The 14,814-nt window shown below is 47.7% G+C and overlaps 1 protein-coding gene across 2 annotated transcripts; it reads left to right on the top strand.

Moving 5' to 3' along the window:
* The first annotated feature begins 478 nt into the window (after positions 1 to 478).
* Positions 479 to 14,028, top strand: FNBP4 (formin binding protein 4). 2 transcript variants are annotated; one of them, XM_044269691.1, is made up of 17 exons: positions 479 to 666; positions 2,137 to 2,220; positions 2,305 to 2,435; positions 3,422 to 3,614; positions 4,097 to 4,244; positions 4,324 to 4,456; positions 6,075 to 6,392; positions 6,718 to 6,907; positions 6,989 to 7,113; positions 8,225 to 8,329; positions 8,426 to 8,559; positions 9,463 to 9,644; positions 9,749 to 10,062; positions 10,711 to 10,816; positions 10,909 to 11,159; positions 11,841 to 11,998; positions 12,790 to 14,028. In XM_044269691.1, exons 1-17 carry the CDS (start codon positions 558 to 560, stop codon positions 12,884 to 12,886), a joined length of 2,778 nt encoding a protein of 925 aa, XP_044125626.1. In that variant the 5' UTR covers positions 479 to 557; the 3' UTR covers positions 12,887 to 14,028. The 2 variants fall into 2 exon arrangements, with proteins under 2 accessions (XP_044125626.1, XP_044125625.1); XM_044269690.1 differs by having other exon boundaries at positions 480 to 666; positions 10,909 to 11,165.
* The last annotated feature ends 786 nt before the right edge of the window (positions 14,029 to 14,814 follow it).

Raw genomic sequence — 14,814 nt, 5'->3', positions numbered from 1 at the left:
AGTGGGCGTCTAACGGCTGGGACCCCCAGCAACCTTGAGAACTAGAGATCGGCTAGTCCCTTCTCACTGGAGCAGCACCTATGTTGGTAGATAGCTCTCTGTCAGGCCCATAAAAGTCAATAGAATGGAGTAGTGGACTGGCCTGCCTTCTACTGTTACATTCAGATGGGACCCTCAGAGCCCTCTTTCTGTCCCTCCATATATTACTTATCTTAGAGAGGTCAGCCCCTTTAAGATACAAAAACTTTTTTTTATTTTTATTAAAATCCATAAAATAAAAAATATATATCCAGGGAATGTGTTCTGCTGGCCGCGCCCTTTTATTCCCAGCCTGTACCGCACTGTCTGCACAGTCACCCTTCCTCATTCCAACCACAGCACAGCGCAAAAGAGGAGGAGGGGGCGGCTCCGCCGGATACCACGTGACGCGTGTCAGAGGGCCGGGGCGGGCACGTGACGTTGGCGGTCACGTCATTCCTTTGTGTCCCGGGAGACGGTCGGATGTGACGTCATATCTCCGCGCCAGGGAGTCAGAGCGACAAGTCGTCGGCGCTCTCATGGGGAAGAAGACGCGGGTGGCCTCGGGCCGCAGACCCATCCTCCAGCTCTCACCCCCGGGGCCCCGAGCGGCCGCTATACGGGAGGGAGCCGGCTCTGGTTCAGACGGTGAGGCGCGGGGCCCTGCGGTACCGCGGGCGGGTGTAGGCCGCAGTGTGCAGCCATTAGATGTGATGCCAGGCTCACCCCCCTGTGTTACCCACTAATTCCCCAGTTTAAACTCCCATAGGAAACCATTAGAATTTCTTCAGGTCCATGAGGGTCTATGGCAGGTCCCCAGTAGTGACACACAGGGGTGGCTTTAGGGTAAGGGGGTCCTGAAGTGATGGGTTTAGGGCATTTTCCCAGTATGGCGGCCTGCTGTCTCTCCATGGGGCGCTGCTATGGACTTTGTGAAAAGTACTGGTCTATTATGGGCACAGGACGGAACCAGCATCTGCTTGATTTCTCCTCTGCTCACATCCAAAGCTGATCCCAGAATGCACCGCAAAAGCATTGCCACCACCTCATTCACTTCTATGGGGCTGACCAGAATGGCCGATGAAGTGCTCGGTTATTTTCGGCACTCCCATAGAAATGTATGGCGGACGGCCCCGTTCTAAGGACTATGAGGCTGACCTTGAGGCTCCCATAGGAATACATAGAGGAATTGGCTTCCTGTGTTATTTGGAAAGTCCGAGTGCTGGTCACATAACACAGCTGAGGATCAGGAGGGAGGGGATAGCTCACAAGTACAGTCCCTGGTAAGAAGATTACATCATGTACCGTTCTAACAGGTCAGAGAATCAAATTTTTGTGGAAGTGCTACTTTAAAGGGGTTGTCCGAGCTCAGAGCTGAACGCGGACATGCCCATAACTTAACCCAGGCAGCCCCCCTGATGTTAGCATTGGAGCATTTTATGCTCCGATGCTCTTCCTTGCCCTGCGCTGGATCGCGCGGGGTATGGGCTCTTTTATTTACAATAACACACTGCAGTGTGTTTGGTGACATCACCATCTCTGATGGGTGGGCTTTAGCGCTGCCCTAGCCATTTTACAGGCTAGGGCAATGCTAAAGCCCGCCCATTAGTGCCAGTGATGTCACCGCTGGGCGGAAGTCTCTGCCTGGCAGCTCTAAGGAGAGCCCGGTTCGTCACCGGAACTCCAGAAAATGTAGTTTCTGGGGCGCCAGAACTTTGCTTGTTCCACGAAAACTAGGGGAGGGGGTTAGCCGACATTACTGTAATGTGTATGGCAAGCATAAAGGCCCAGTGCTTGGCAGGATGAGTGCCAATGGACGATAAAAGGGTCACTCGTTGGCACCTCTTTGTATTAGCCAATGTAATAGGTTCCACCCCCTTCAGATGTACAGGACGATGCACTGCCAATAATTGAGCACCTGTTAGTCTGAATGAAAGACGCAATCAGCCGACATCATAGTTCTGTCCAGAGTCTGTCCTGTGAGGAGGGTAGAGAATGGGCCATATTGGGCGGTGCCTCTCAAATTCTTCTCTTTGATTCAGCTGACCATGCATGTCAGTGTGGCATCAGGCTAATGTTATGCGCCAAGCCTCCAATAACGTATCTTCTCCCCAACAGATGACGCAGACCCTCAGAAAGCACTAGGTCCGCCTGCCACAGCGAAGGTGACAGAACTGCAGGCCACGGTAGTGAAGCCTACAGGTAAGAGATGAGAATGTCACGTGGTGTCCTCCTGCCTCCCAGCGCATGATGATGGTGAGCCATGTCCTCTTTCTCCCTTTGCAGGTGGATTAGGTCTGCTGGGAGCATACACAGACAGTGACGATGAGGACGGTGACACAATCGACAAAACGTTATCGAGAACGAAAGGGAACACTTCTGCAGATATTGATAGCACCTTGGCAAATTTCCTCGCGGTAAGGAGAGACCATCAGCACTTCAGTAGATGTTATAAGCCGACCGGGAACATGAGATACATGTCGGCTACTTAAAATTGTTTTCTGAGAGTACAAAATTGATGACCTATCCACAGAGTAGATAATCCGTATCAGGTCGTGGTGGTGTCAGCAACCCCACTGATCAGCTGTTTGAAAAGACCAAGCACCTTTCGTTGTTTAGCGGCTGTACTTGGTGTTGCAGCTCTATCGCATTCACTTGAATAGGACTGAGGTGCACTAAGGCCACATGACTGATGAACGTGATGTCACTATCATAGGAAGAGGCCACAGCGAAAAAGCTGAGAGGCAGGTGTGCCGGGATAACCTATCCTGAGGATAGATCAGCAATATTTTGGAAAACCTCTTTAAGGCCCCCAGCTTACTATTCCTTACACCCTGCCTGCAGCTTTATACAGTAGTAGCAGAGTGGATGAGATTTAGGCCTCGTGCAAACAGCTGTCGATCAGCTGTTCTGTGCATTGGGGACGGCAATTTGCGGATTCCGCAGATGGATCCGGACCCATTCAACTTGATGCACTGCATGCACTACTTTTTTGCAGTATGGAGGTAGAAGCATTCTGTGGGGTTCTCTGCATCCGTTCCACACCAACCTTCCAGATTGCGGACCCATCCGTGATGTGGGGTGTACACGGCCGGTGCCCACATGTTGCAGACCCACTGTTGGCGGGCCGTACTACGGGCATGGCCGGATGCGTGAGCCCTTAAACAGATTTCATCCGTAGACAAAAAATTATAATCTGCAGCAGCAATTGAGCTGTGCCGTGGGTTTTATATCTACACCATGTCAGTTTATGTTGTAAGCCTGGAGGCTGAAGAAGAATTATTAATTTGGTTGTAGGCTTTTGTGCGCAATGCTGATTTTTTTATTATTTTTTCCCCCCATTCTGTTGTCTAGTTTAGGGGGTTATGTCTAATGTGTTTTTGTTTTTTTTGTTTTCCCTCAGGAAATTGATGCGATTACTGCCCCTGCCCCCCCTGATGGAAACTCTGGGCCACCATCTCTTGTTCCCCCACCGACCCCTCCAAAACCAGATCCAAAGGATTCTCATGGCTCAGCGTCTGCTGTGCACAATGGATCTGATCCCAGTGCAGCTGGTGATATATGGCATTACGACACTCAGTGCTCTCTAGCTGGAGGTGAGTGAGCGCTCAGATTTGGGCAAAGACTTAGGGGAAAACTTTATGCCGTGACTTAAAGGGTTTGTGGATCGAGAGGGGTTGGCAAACCTCACCACTTCGCTGGACCTGTAAAGGAAAGATTACTTACCTGCTTCCCTATGCCGGCTTCTTCTCCTCCAGGCCTGCTATGCTCTGTTGGGCTCCTTGCTCTAAACATCCCGTTTGACATTGCTGTAGCAGAGAACGGATACCCTTGTGTCATGTGACCATTTGTCATGACTTAAGGGGAACCGGTAACCGCCTTGACCAGTCATTGGCTGCGGCAATATCAAACCAGATGTTTACAATGAGGGAGCCCAGCGGAGCATCGCAGGCCTGGAGGAGAAGGAGCGGGGGGCCAGCGCCGGTAAGCAGGTGAGTAATCTTCCCTTTACAGGTCCGGCAAACCCCCTCCCATTCTTGCACAACGCCTTGAATGACTTGTCCCTGCTTGTGTTTAGTTGGAGTCGAAATGGGAGATTGGCAGGAAGTGTGGGATGAAAATACCGGATGCTACTACTACTGGAACACGCACACCAATGAAGTCGCCTGGGAGCTGCCCCTGTGCCTGGCATCACAAGTGCAGGGTGCGCAAGGCTATGGCAGCAGGTGAGGAGCTTGGGTACAGAAATGTTACTTATTGCTGTACTGTACTGTGGGGTATTCATCGATTATCATTGATTTACAGCGTTAAGGCTCCTGTGCTATCGGGCGCCGTTACAACAGATTCTTTACCAGAGTTGAAAGAAGAAACTGCAGTGGTGGCAGTGGTCTCCAGTGTCAGCAGTGTGCCAGTGCTTGTGAAGAAAGAGCCAAAGAAGGTCAGTTTACTACTAGGTGCATTAGTGAATTTTGCATTGTCTTCATGTGTGATGCCCCTATAGCTGGAGACTTTTTATTAAAGGGGTATTCCAGTTATAACAAGTTGTTCCCTATCCACAGAATACGGGATAACTATGAGATCAGTGGGGTCCCAGCTGGGACCCCCACCGATCATAAGAAAACGGGGGGGCTCGTAACCTGTTGGAGCCCCCTGAAACGGACAGAACAGTTGGTCGGAAAGGCGCGCTGCCGTTCCATTTCTGTGGGAGCTCTGGAGATAATATAACTTGTTATAACCGTAATAATCTTTTAATGAGAAGGGCGAGGTGATAATTAGTTTGCAGAGACACCTGCCAGATGGGCCATAGCATGCAAGCTCATTAGCATGTATGGCATTGTGCATTATGGGCAGGGTTCGGCTGGATTGCAGGGATTGTCCTTTGACAACCATTTTACTTTAAAAACCCAGCAATTAGACAGGTTATACAAAGACGTCAGTTGGAGTCTGATGTCTGGGACCCCCACTGTTGCTGAGAATGAGGGACCTCAAGCCCCTGCTCTCACCAAGGAAAGTATGTACTATTTTCAGAAATGACTAACTGCCCTTAGGGCCCTTTCACACCTGCGTTATAGTCTTCCGGCATAGGGTTCCGTCGTCGGGGCTCTATGCCGGAAGAATACTGATCAGGATTATCCTAATGCATTCTGAATGGACAGTCCGTCCTTCAGGATGTCTTCCGTTCCGGAACGGAACGTTTTTTGGCCGCAGCAAATAGCGCAGCATGCTGCGCTTTTTGCTCCGGCCAAAAATCCGGAACACTTGCCGCAAGGCCGGATCCGGAATGAATGCCCATTGAAAGGCATTGATCCGGATCCGGCCTTAAGCTAAACGTCGTTTCGGCGCATTGCCGGATGCGACGTTTAGCTTTTTCTCAATGGTTACCATGGCTGCCGGGACGCTAAAGTCCTGGCAGCCATGGTAAACTGTAGTGGGGAGCGGGGAGCAGCATACTTACCATCCGTGCGGCTCCCGGGGCGCTCCAGAGTGACGTCAGGGTGCCCCAGGCGCATGGATGACGTGATCGCATGGATCACATGATCCATGCGCCTGGAGCGCCCCGGGAGCCGCACGGATGGTAAGTATGCTGCTCCCCGCTCCCCACTACTACTATGGCAACCAGGACTTTAATAGCGTCCTGGGTGCCATAGTAACACTGAAAGCATTTTGAAGACGGATCCGTCTTCAAATGCTTTCAGTACACTTGCGTTTTTCCGGATCCGGCGTGTAATTCTGGCAAGCGGAGTACACGCCGGATCCGGACAACGCAAGTGTGAAAGAGGCCTTATTCGTCTTTGTAAAGAAGGTATAGCACATGCCCTGCCCCTGAGAAAAGGGATGTGGTGGTCCCAGAGGTCATAGCTCCCCCTAACATACTTGTCATAGGGCAGCCCCTTGTAATATGTGGAGTTCTAGACTATAGTGACTGGTGTTTGTAAAGATTTTATAAACCGAGTGGGAGACATTACTTCTATATGACCTGGATCCACATCCCCCATTGGAAAACGGGGAGTATTTTCTTTGTGCTTGTCCTGTTATACCCCCCCTCCCTCTTTTAGGAAGTCAATGAAGCCATTCAGGCCCTTTCTAACAAAGAAGAGGAGAAAGTCGGAGTGGCCGCATCGCTCCTGGCACCACTTTTGCCAGATGAGGTGAAGGAGGAAGAGGAACGCTGGCGGAAGAAGGTCATCTGTAAAGAAGATGTGGGTGAAGCAGCTTCTGAGGACGAGGACGATATGGCCTGTACCGACGGAGAAGCTGCGGTAGACGACAAGGCTCAGGATGATATCTGCAGCACTGTCCAGTCTGGAGAGAGTGAGGAAGAGATGGAGGAGCAGGACAACTTGGAACTGGAACGAGTTTTGGAGAGAAGAAGGGTTTGGGATTCTTTTTGTTTTGTGTGCATGACGCTTAGTTATGAACTGCTGATGTAATCTCTGTGTTGCATTGTTGATATTGGTTGTATTCCTTAAAACAGGCATCCTCAAACTGCGGCCCTCCAGCTGTTGCAAAACTAGGCCTGAACAGCCTACAGGTATCAGCCTACAGCAGGGCATTGTGGGAGTTGTAGTTTTACAACAGCTGGAGGGCCGCAGTTTGAGGATGCCTGCCTTAGAACCTACATGGACTGTCAGTCATATGGGCTGATGCATCTGTGGATCATTAGGGTGACTTTATTTTATTTTTTATTTGCCATACCAGGCTGAGCTGAGAGCACTGGAGGAGGGAGACGTGAGTGTGTCTGGGTCCAGTCCACGCTCAGATTTCAGTCCGTGCGATGAAGCTCTCAAGGCCAAACCTCTCCCCAGCAAGTGGAAGGTTTTTGTTCCCGTAGCCAGCCCTAGCTCGAGCCGCAGCTCCAGCAAAACGGGTCGAGACACGCCTGAAACTGGTGAGTGTGTTGTATCCAGTTCATTCATGTTCATTCACTGCAGGAAGTTTGTCGCTAATGTTTGGATTGTCACTTTTCTAGAAATGGGGGCTGAAGCTGCAGAGTGTCCGATTCCTGTGAAGGAGCCCGAGAATGATAGTGTGAAGACACAGCCACCAACAAAACCTGCACTTGAAGAAGAAGAAGAAGAAGATGACGATGTGAAGGTATTTCCAGCTTGTTCTGAATTTTTTTTGCTTTGTTTTTTTTTCTTTTCTATTCAGTGCGGTTAAAGGGGTTTCCATCACTCATTCAGACATTCTTATTCCATACACCCCATAGTTGCATTAGGTTTTCATAGGACGGGAGCGAGCTCTTGCAACGTCACCATTTATTTACATGGTTGCCTATTTATTCGATTGGTCGTCCTATAATACTACAGTTTTGGCTGCTGGAGTTTTCCCTAGTGATAATGGCGAATCACTGTGTCTTACAAACATAGAAAAAAAACATTATAAGGCTACATGCACACGACCGTATGTATTTTATGGTCCGGAAATTGTGGATCAGCAAAAAAAAAAAAAAACGGATGCCACCCGTTTTTTTGGTTTTTTTTTTTGCGGATCCATTGTAACAATGCCTAAAACGGACAAGAATAGGACATGTTCTATTTTATTTCATTTTTTTCGAGGCTACGGAACGGACATACTGACATCAATGGGTCCGCATCCTATCCGCAAAAAAAAAACGGAACGGAAACAAAATACGTTCGTGTGCATGTAGCCTAAATGTCACGTGATTTTTCTACAAAGGTTTGCTAATGTAGGCAGCTTTTTGCATGTGAAGCCGGTCCAGCACTACCCACTGTATTTGCTGGGTGAAGCCAAATGGTTCCCTTTCACTGGCTGCTGCGGGGGAAGTGATCCATGATGATCAATATCTGTCCCTCTAAGCACAGGCTGTCAGGTCTGCAAAGCACTGTTTTTTGTCAGCCGCACTTCCCTGACTGGGAACCCATCTCCATTATGTCATGTGCCCTTTTGAAAAGTGGCTGGCTCACTATGAGCTCTCCTGAAGTTTAACATTTTCACTTGCTTTAGGGTACGGCTACACTGGTCTCTGCCAGGAGTAGCACTCATCCAATAGAAGGTAATGGGATTGCAGTGTAAGTCGCCAAAAATTCACAAAAACACTGCTGCAGTCCCATTCATTTCTATGGGATCCCCGTTACTCTGCGATCCTGGCCGCAGCCAGTGGAGAGAGTGCCACAGCTTTGCAGTAGTGAGAGGTAGTAGTAGTAGTTTTACGTATAATTTGCGTTCCCTCCTTGTGTTACAGTTACAGATTGGAGAACTTGCTAACAACCTAATCAGCAAATTAGAATTTTTGGGTATCAACAGGCAGAATGTGTCTAATTTCCACGTCCTGCTTTTTCAGACTGAGGTGAGCTTTGTTTTTTACACTCTCTCCTTTTCCAGCAGTCCTCGCTTGTCGCTGGCCTGTTAGCTATAACATCTCTGCTGCTTTTGTCGCTTTCAGACTCGGATCTCAGATTGGCGGGAAGGCGCCCTCAGCGGAAGCTACTTGAAGCGCAAACTTCAAGACGCATCAGAACAAATAAAACACTATGAAATTAACGCCACTCCCAAAGGCTGGTCCTGCCACTGGGACAGGTACGCATCTTCCCCCAATTTTCACCTTTCACATCTCAAACATGACTTGTGACATCACCACCTGACCTCGTGACCTCATCTGTCTGGAGACTGAACGCGGCTGAAGTGTAGTTTCTGGGGCACAATGAGCGCTTGGGCCTGCAAATTGGAAAAAAACAAAACTAAACTTTGTTATATAAATGTATGCATATAGTGTTCATATGAGGAGGTTCCTGATTGGACGGAAAGTTGGTTAGAACTTCACTCAAAAGTACTGAGTGTACTCCTCTGGTAAGGGAATTTGGGGGTAAGCGCATGCGAGAGCTCTGTGACCCTTACAGGATTTCTGGAACCCTTCATTTCCCTGTGTAACATCGGTGAAGTTTCAAGCTTCATGGTGCCAAGTACCAGCGAAGAACAGGATTCTGTCTCTCGTGACGCAGGTCAGACTGAATTATTTTTTTACATTTGTCTTTTTTCTCTTTTTATTTTTTTTCGTTTTGTGTTTTATGTTTATTGAAGATCTTTGCTCTTTATCTTTCAGCTCTAAGAAAATATACACAATTGCCTAGTTTGTCTCAATGAGTGGAGCTGTTAGAGGATGTCATAGATTTGATGCTCGCCTCTCTCCAATGTTTTAATAAACCCCCCCCCTCCCTCACATCCTGTGCTCATGAAATTGGTTACCAGCTTGGTTAAGACTTGCCCCCCTTCTTAATTCGCAAAGTTTGCTAACCTTTCCCTTCAAAGTAATGCCCATCCTTGTCGTAGGATGGAATTTTTTTTTCTCCTTTTTTATGCATTTGTTGGGTCCCCCTCCCCCCCTGGTCTGCTGGATGCGGCCACAGGGGACGGGACCTAATGAGGATACGAATGCGGGGAAGGCAGGAGCTTAAAATCTCTCTCTGTTTTTTTGTGATTCAGGGATCATAGACGTTATTTCTATGTTAATGAAATCTCAGGAGAGTCGCAGTGGGAGTTTCCCGATGTGGAAGAGGAGGAGTCGGCACCCAATAATAAAACCGAAGCAGCCTCTAAACTGGCTGAAAGGGACAAAATCCCCGGTGCCCCAGCTCTTCCTCCAGAACCACCAGCGCCTTTAGCAGGTAATTTTATGTTCTGACGCGATGATGTCACAGCGTGGTTGCCTTGCCGGTAAAAGGTTTTTATATGTAGATTTCATTATATATATATTTTTTTTCTCTTATAGAATCTGTTTCTACTAAACCTTCAGTTGCAGCTAATGTGCCGGCTTCTTATTACTGGGAGTTTATGCAGCCACCTCTGCCTTTAGAAGCCCCTCTTCCACCGCCACCACCTCCTCCTGACTCGCCCCCCCCTCCTCCTCCACCTCCTCCTCCTCCACCCCCACCTCCCCCTTCCTCACCACCCCCTACTCCCCCAGTGGAAGACTGCGAGATAGAAGAGGTTGAAATGGAAGATGAAGATTGCGAGGAACCTCCCGTCCCCGGAACAGAAGCTATGCTTGTGACATGTGGGAATTCAGAGGTCCCAGCAGCTAAGGTGAGGGGGCACGTGACTTAACTCCTTCCCTGATTACTACTGTGCTGACGCGTTCTCAGTGCAAGGATGGCTGTAATATGCAGGCGACTGCCAGGATCAGAGGAAAGCCTAATCCTGGCAGTTAACCCTCTCGGTTTCAAGATCAAGCCTGAGTTTTGACTCTGACAAAGGGGGTCCCCTTGTAAACTTTTTAGTTTTGGGGAGGGATGGGGGGGGGGGGGGGTTATTCCCCAAAACAGGTAGATGAAAAAATCTGTCCTGGAGGCCGAAAACATATCTTGGGGTTAAAGGGAACCTGTCATCAGAATTGACCTGTAAAGCTATTTACATGTCCGTGCACAAATCAAATCACAACTGGTTTTGTTCAGGATTAAAAGAAATGCGTTTATATTAAAAATCATCTCTGAAAATGTACCTGACATCTAAATGTCAACTGGTAGTTCCTGGAGTCATTGTGGCGTTGCGCTGAATGTGGAGAGTCATGGAGTCATCCCCTGCTAGCCCGCCCATCTCCCAGTGACTGGTTCATTTTTAAGAGTTGTCTGAATTGGGAAAGTGTCTTCCTCCAGGATCTGTATCGCTCATGTCCTTTAGCTGTGTCTGGTATTTCAGCTAGGTGCCCTGTCTCATCTTGTGTCTGTATTCTAGGCATCAGGAAAAGTCACGAAAAGGAAGGCAACCGATATTTTCGGAGAGCAGTCTATAACTATTGGAAGTTGTCCTGTTCTCTACACTCAGCAGTCACTCGCAGCAGGTCTGATGTGTATTCTCATATACCAACCACAATGTGTTGAGTACCAACCACCACTTCTCCAAGTTTACCATTTTTAATGTAATGTGTTCCAGCTCCTGTTATGACTGCTGTGAGCGTCCCCACCAATTACATGGGACTTCCGCTACAAGTCCCTTCTTCTGTTGTGATGAGCAGCCTAGACTATACCATTCCAAGCAGCAATATTGTGCCCTCCATACAGCATGCTATGCCACTTCCCTCTTTGCCCGCTTCTACGGCCCCAGAGCCACAGCTTTCGCCATCACAGATCCAAGCACCTGCAAGCAAACCTCCGCCCACAGAGAAGCCGAAAAAGAGCAAAAAAGTAAAGGTGAATCTTATGGTTTTGATATATATATTTATTTCATTTTCAAATAGAAACCAGACTAATGCTCAGCTCTTATTGCCTGGGAAAGCCACATCTGGCCATAACTTTTATTAGCCCAAGGTCAAATGTGTTGTGTCCCCCAGTCCAAGAAAGGATCCCACAGAGCCGCTCTTTGTTCTGGATCATAGGTTTGAGGGAAAGGGGGTCTTATGTGGGTGCTCTTTGCTTGGTCAGGATTTGCCTTCATGAGACAACCACTTTAACAAGACTCTTTCACATGTAACCAGTCTATATAAAGGACTTGTCCCGCTTTTAAAAACAAAACGCTAATTTCAACTTCTGCTTGCTGTACCTGTTTAAAAACAAAAAAGAAAAACCTACTCCCCTTCTCCGTCTGTAAACTTCCGAACCTATGGTCACCTGTGCCACTGCAGCCAAAGGTTGACCTCAGTGGTGACATGCCACTTGAGACCAGTTATTGGTTGCAACAGCGCACGCCACCCCACCTGTCTGAAAGTTTAGAGACTAGGACTGGAAGACCAGTAATAGAGCAGCAGGCAGCAGTTGAGTTTTTTTGGGTTTTTTTTCCCCCCCCCTGCGGGTACAGTAGGTAAGAAAAAAAAATAAGTGAAAAGAAAAATGTTGGACAACCCCTTTTAATGCTCTCGCTTCCTGCAGGTAAAGAAGAGCAAAGTGAAAATGCCCTCCCTGGTGCAGAAGTGGCAGAACATTCAGAAGGAATTGGATGAGGAGGAGAATTCCAGCTCCAGTGATGAGGATCGGGGCGTCCTGAACAAGAAACGCATTGAAGAATGGAAGATGCAGCAGTTGACCAGGTATGTGATCAGTGCGACTGTGAGCGACCTAAGCATCAAGTACTAATGAGAGGACATGTATAATACGTGCACTGCAGGGATGACATTCCATGTTGCATCGTCTTAGGGCTCATGCAAATGGCCGTTGCTAGGCCGTGCCCGTATTGCAGCCCGCAATATACAGGCATCGGCTGTGTGCATCACGTATGTGGACCTATTCACTTGACTGGGTCTGCAATCCAGAAGGTGCGGTGTGGAGTGGAGGCACAGAACAACGCGGAAGCACTACGGAGCGCTTCCATGGGGTTTCTCCCTGTGCCTCTGCACTGCAAGAAAATAGAACATGTTCTATTTCTTTGCAGTGTGGACAGATTGCTGACCCATTCAAGTTGAATGGGTCAGGATCCGTCTGCAGCAGCTGCACAAAATTTGCCCGTGCATTGGGGACAGCAAACTGTGGTCCCCAATGCACGGAACGGCTGAGCAACGAATATGTGCATGAGCCATTACAGAGTAAAGTGTAATTCTGCTGTCATGCCAACCCTGTAAACCGTAATGGAAATTGCTGTGACCAGTTTCTTAAGCATTGTGGAAATAGCACTAAGTCAATCGCAGAGGGGCCACGTGTTCTTGTAGAGATGTCATATGACCTAATATAACAGTCACCTATTCTACACGTGTATGGCATTAGTGTATAAGAAAAGTCCCTCCACTCTCCTCTATATAATGTGTAGTCAGTAATCCTTCATGATTATCGGTCATGGAGCCGTCCATCCGCTGACCTTTATCTAATGGCTTCCTTCTTGTTCTAGTGGCATGGCAGAGAAGAACGCTAACTTTGAGGTCCTTCCTGAAGATTGGAGACAGAGATTAAAGAGGAGGAAAATGGCTTCCAGCACAACCTCCTGACCACCACTCAGGATCCTGGACAATTGCCACATAAATGACACTGTAAAAAAAATTATATATATACACTTTTCCTTCACCATGGTGTACTTGTGCTGAGTTTTAGGAATGTAGGTTTTAGTAATTTCTCCGGATCGCCTGTCTGTTGTGACACGCGTTCAGCTGCCTTTTCATTTTGTCCAAGACCAGGACTTGTCATTTGCGTTCTCTCTTCCCTATGGTAACGTACATTCCTTCATTGTACCATCTACTTCTCCAAATCTGTTTTGAGAACTGCTGGAGCATTTCTTAGGATACTGGTTTCTAGCGGTTACAAAACTACAACCCCTAAAACGCTGGAGGTTGTAGTTTTTGCAACAACTGTCATTTGCCCTTTTAGTACATACATGCACAGAATAAGACTGAAGCAATTCTTGCAATGATCAGATAATGAATGGGCTTCTGTTGGAGGGAAGAAGAAACCAGAGGTAGGTTCACATCTGCAGCAGGTAAATCTGGTACTCTGTTCTGGCAGAGGAGCAGACAGCTGTTACCATTGCCAGGTCCCCATTCATTGTAATGGTTTCTGGCATAAATGCCAGCATTCTGCAAGAAAATATAGCCACTTCCGGCAGAACGCCAGGAACCAGTCGGATCCCATTATGGTGAATGGGGATCCGGCGGTACCCACCTGTGCCTGATACAGTAACTCCAGTAGTCAGCTCCCTTGCTGAAACAGATGTGAATCTACCCTTACAATTTGCCTATAGGTTTGAGCTGAGACATAATCATGACTGTGCATACACTAAGAATCATTGCAGCACCTCTGTCCATAGAGATTCGGAGTGAAGGGCAGATCAACCGCCTACACATACAGTCAAAAGCAGCAGCAAGGGGCAACGCTTCAATAGAAGTCATGGGGCAATTGGTCTTCTGTGATGTGTGGATTCTCATAGGGAGCTATTTATTTGAAAGGTATTCGGTTTCCGGTGCCTGTTCTGTTCAGTGTCTCATGCATGAACTGTAAATACCTGTACATTACAATCTGGATGGATGAAAGAACAGGATGTCGCCATGATGAAGTAAATTGTATGTTAAATTCTTCACTTTTTTTTTCCACAGTTTTGTAAATACTGTAAATAAATAAAATGCATTTTTACCAAAAACAAAAGACTCTTCCTCTTATTCTTTATTATAGAATTATGCTCCTAAAAAATACTGTGTAGTGCAGGTATGGCAGAGTAGGATTGCGTGAAAGCCCATTGATAGAGTGTGGATTGATGCTGCCGTAATAAAGGAACCTGCAGTTTTCCACCAAATATGTGCGTCACTCTTCTATGTTGGGTACAGAAAGTTATTTGAAAATGGGTTTGTTAAACTATGATGGTTCTAATTTCATAGAAATCCAAACATTGCTACCCCCATATGTTTGGCTCTGTCTGCCATTGACTTAAAGGGGTGTTCCGGTACTTTCTTTATTGATGCCTATCAATATTTCAATGACATGGATCTGACACCCTGAATCCCGCCGATCTGCTGTTCTGCAGTAGCTCTGGCTCCATCCATTGTGTAGAGTAGTAGTTCCAGTAACCAGCTATGTCGTTTTGTCCCCAAAGCTACTGTAGACCGCTTATCTTCACGTGCCCATATGCGTCAGTCATCAGAGGTTTCTGCGGTTCGCAGTGGGTCCATTTCACTACCAGTTTGTAGCCCTCCCATTCTGCCTGGCTACAGCTCCCAGGGTCTTTACGAAAGTTCTGGCGGCAGTCATAGCCCTGCTATCCCTTACTTGGATGACATCCTGGTAAAGGGTCCGTCGTTCCAGGAGACGGCGGACAGCTTGAGCATTGTTCTGGAACGCTGCAGGTGGATCCTAAACGGGCAGATGTTTTGTATGTATCCATTGCAGCGGTTGACTTATCTGGGCATGGTACTGGACACTTATCAGGCCA

Source organism: Bufo gargarizans, chromosome 10 (assembly GCF_014858855.1).
Source record: "Bufo gargarizans isolate SCDJY-AF-19 chromosome 10, ASM1485885v1, whole genome shotgun sequence".
Classification (NCBI taxonomy): domain Eukaryota; kingdom Metazoa; phylum Chordata; class Amphibia; order Anura; family Bufonidae; genus Bufo; species Bufo gargarizans.
Note: the sequence above shows the minus strand (reverse complement) of the source record. Positions and strands in the feature narration are given on the sequence as shown.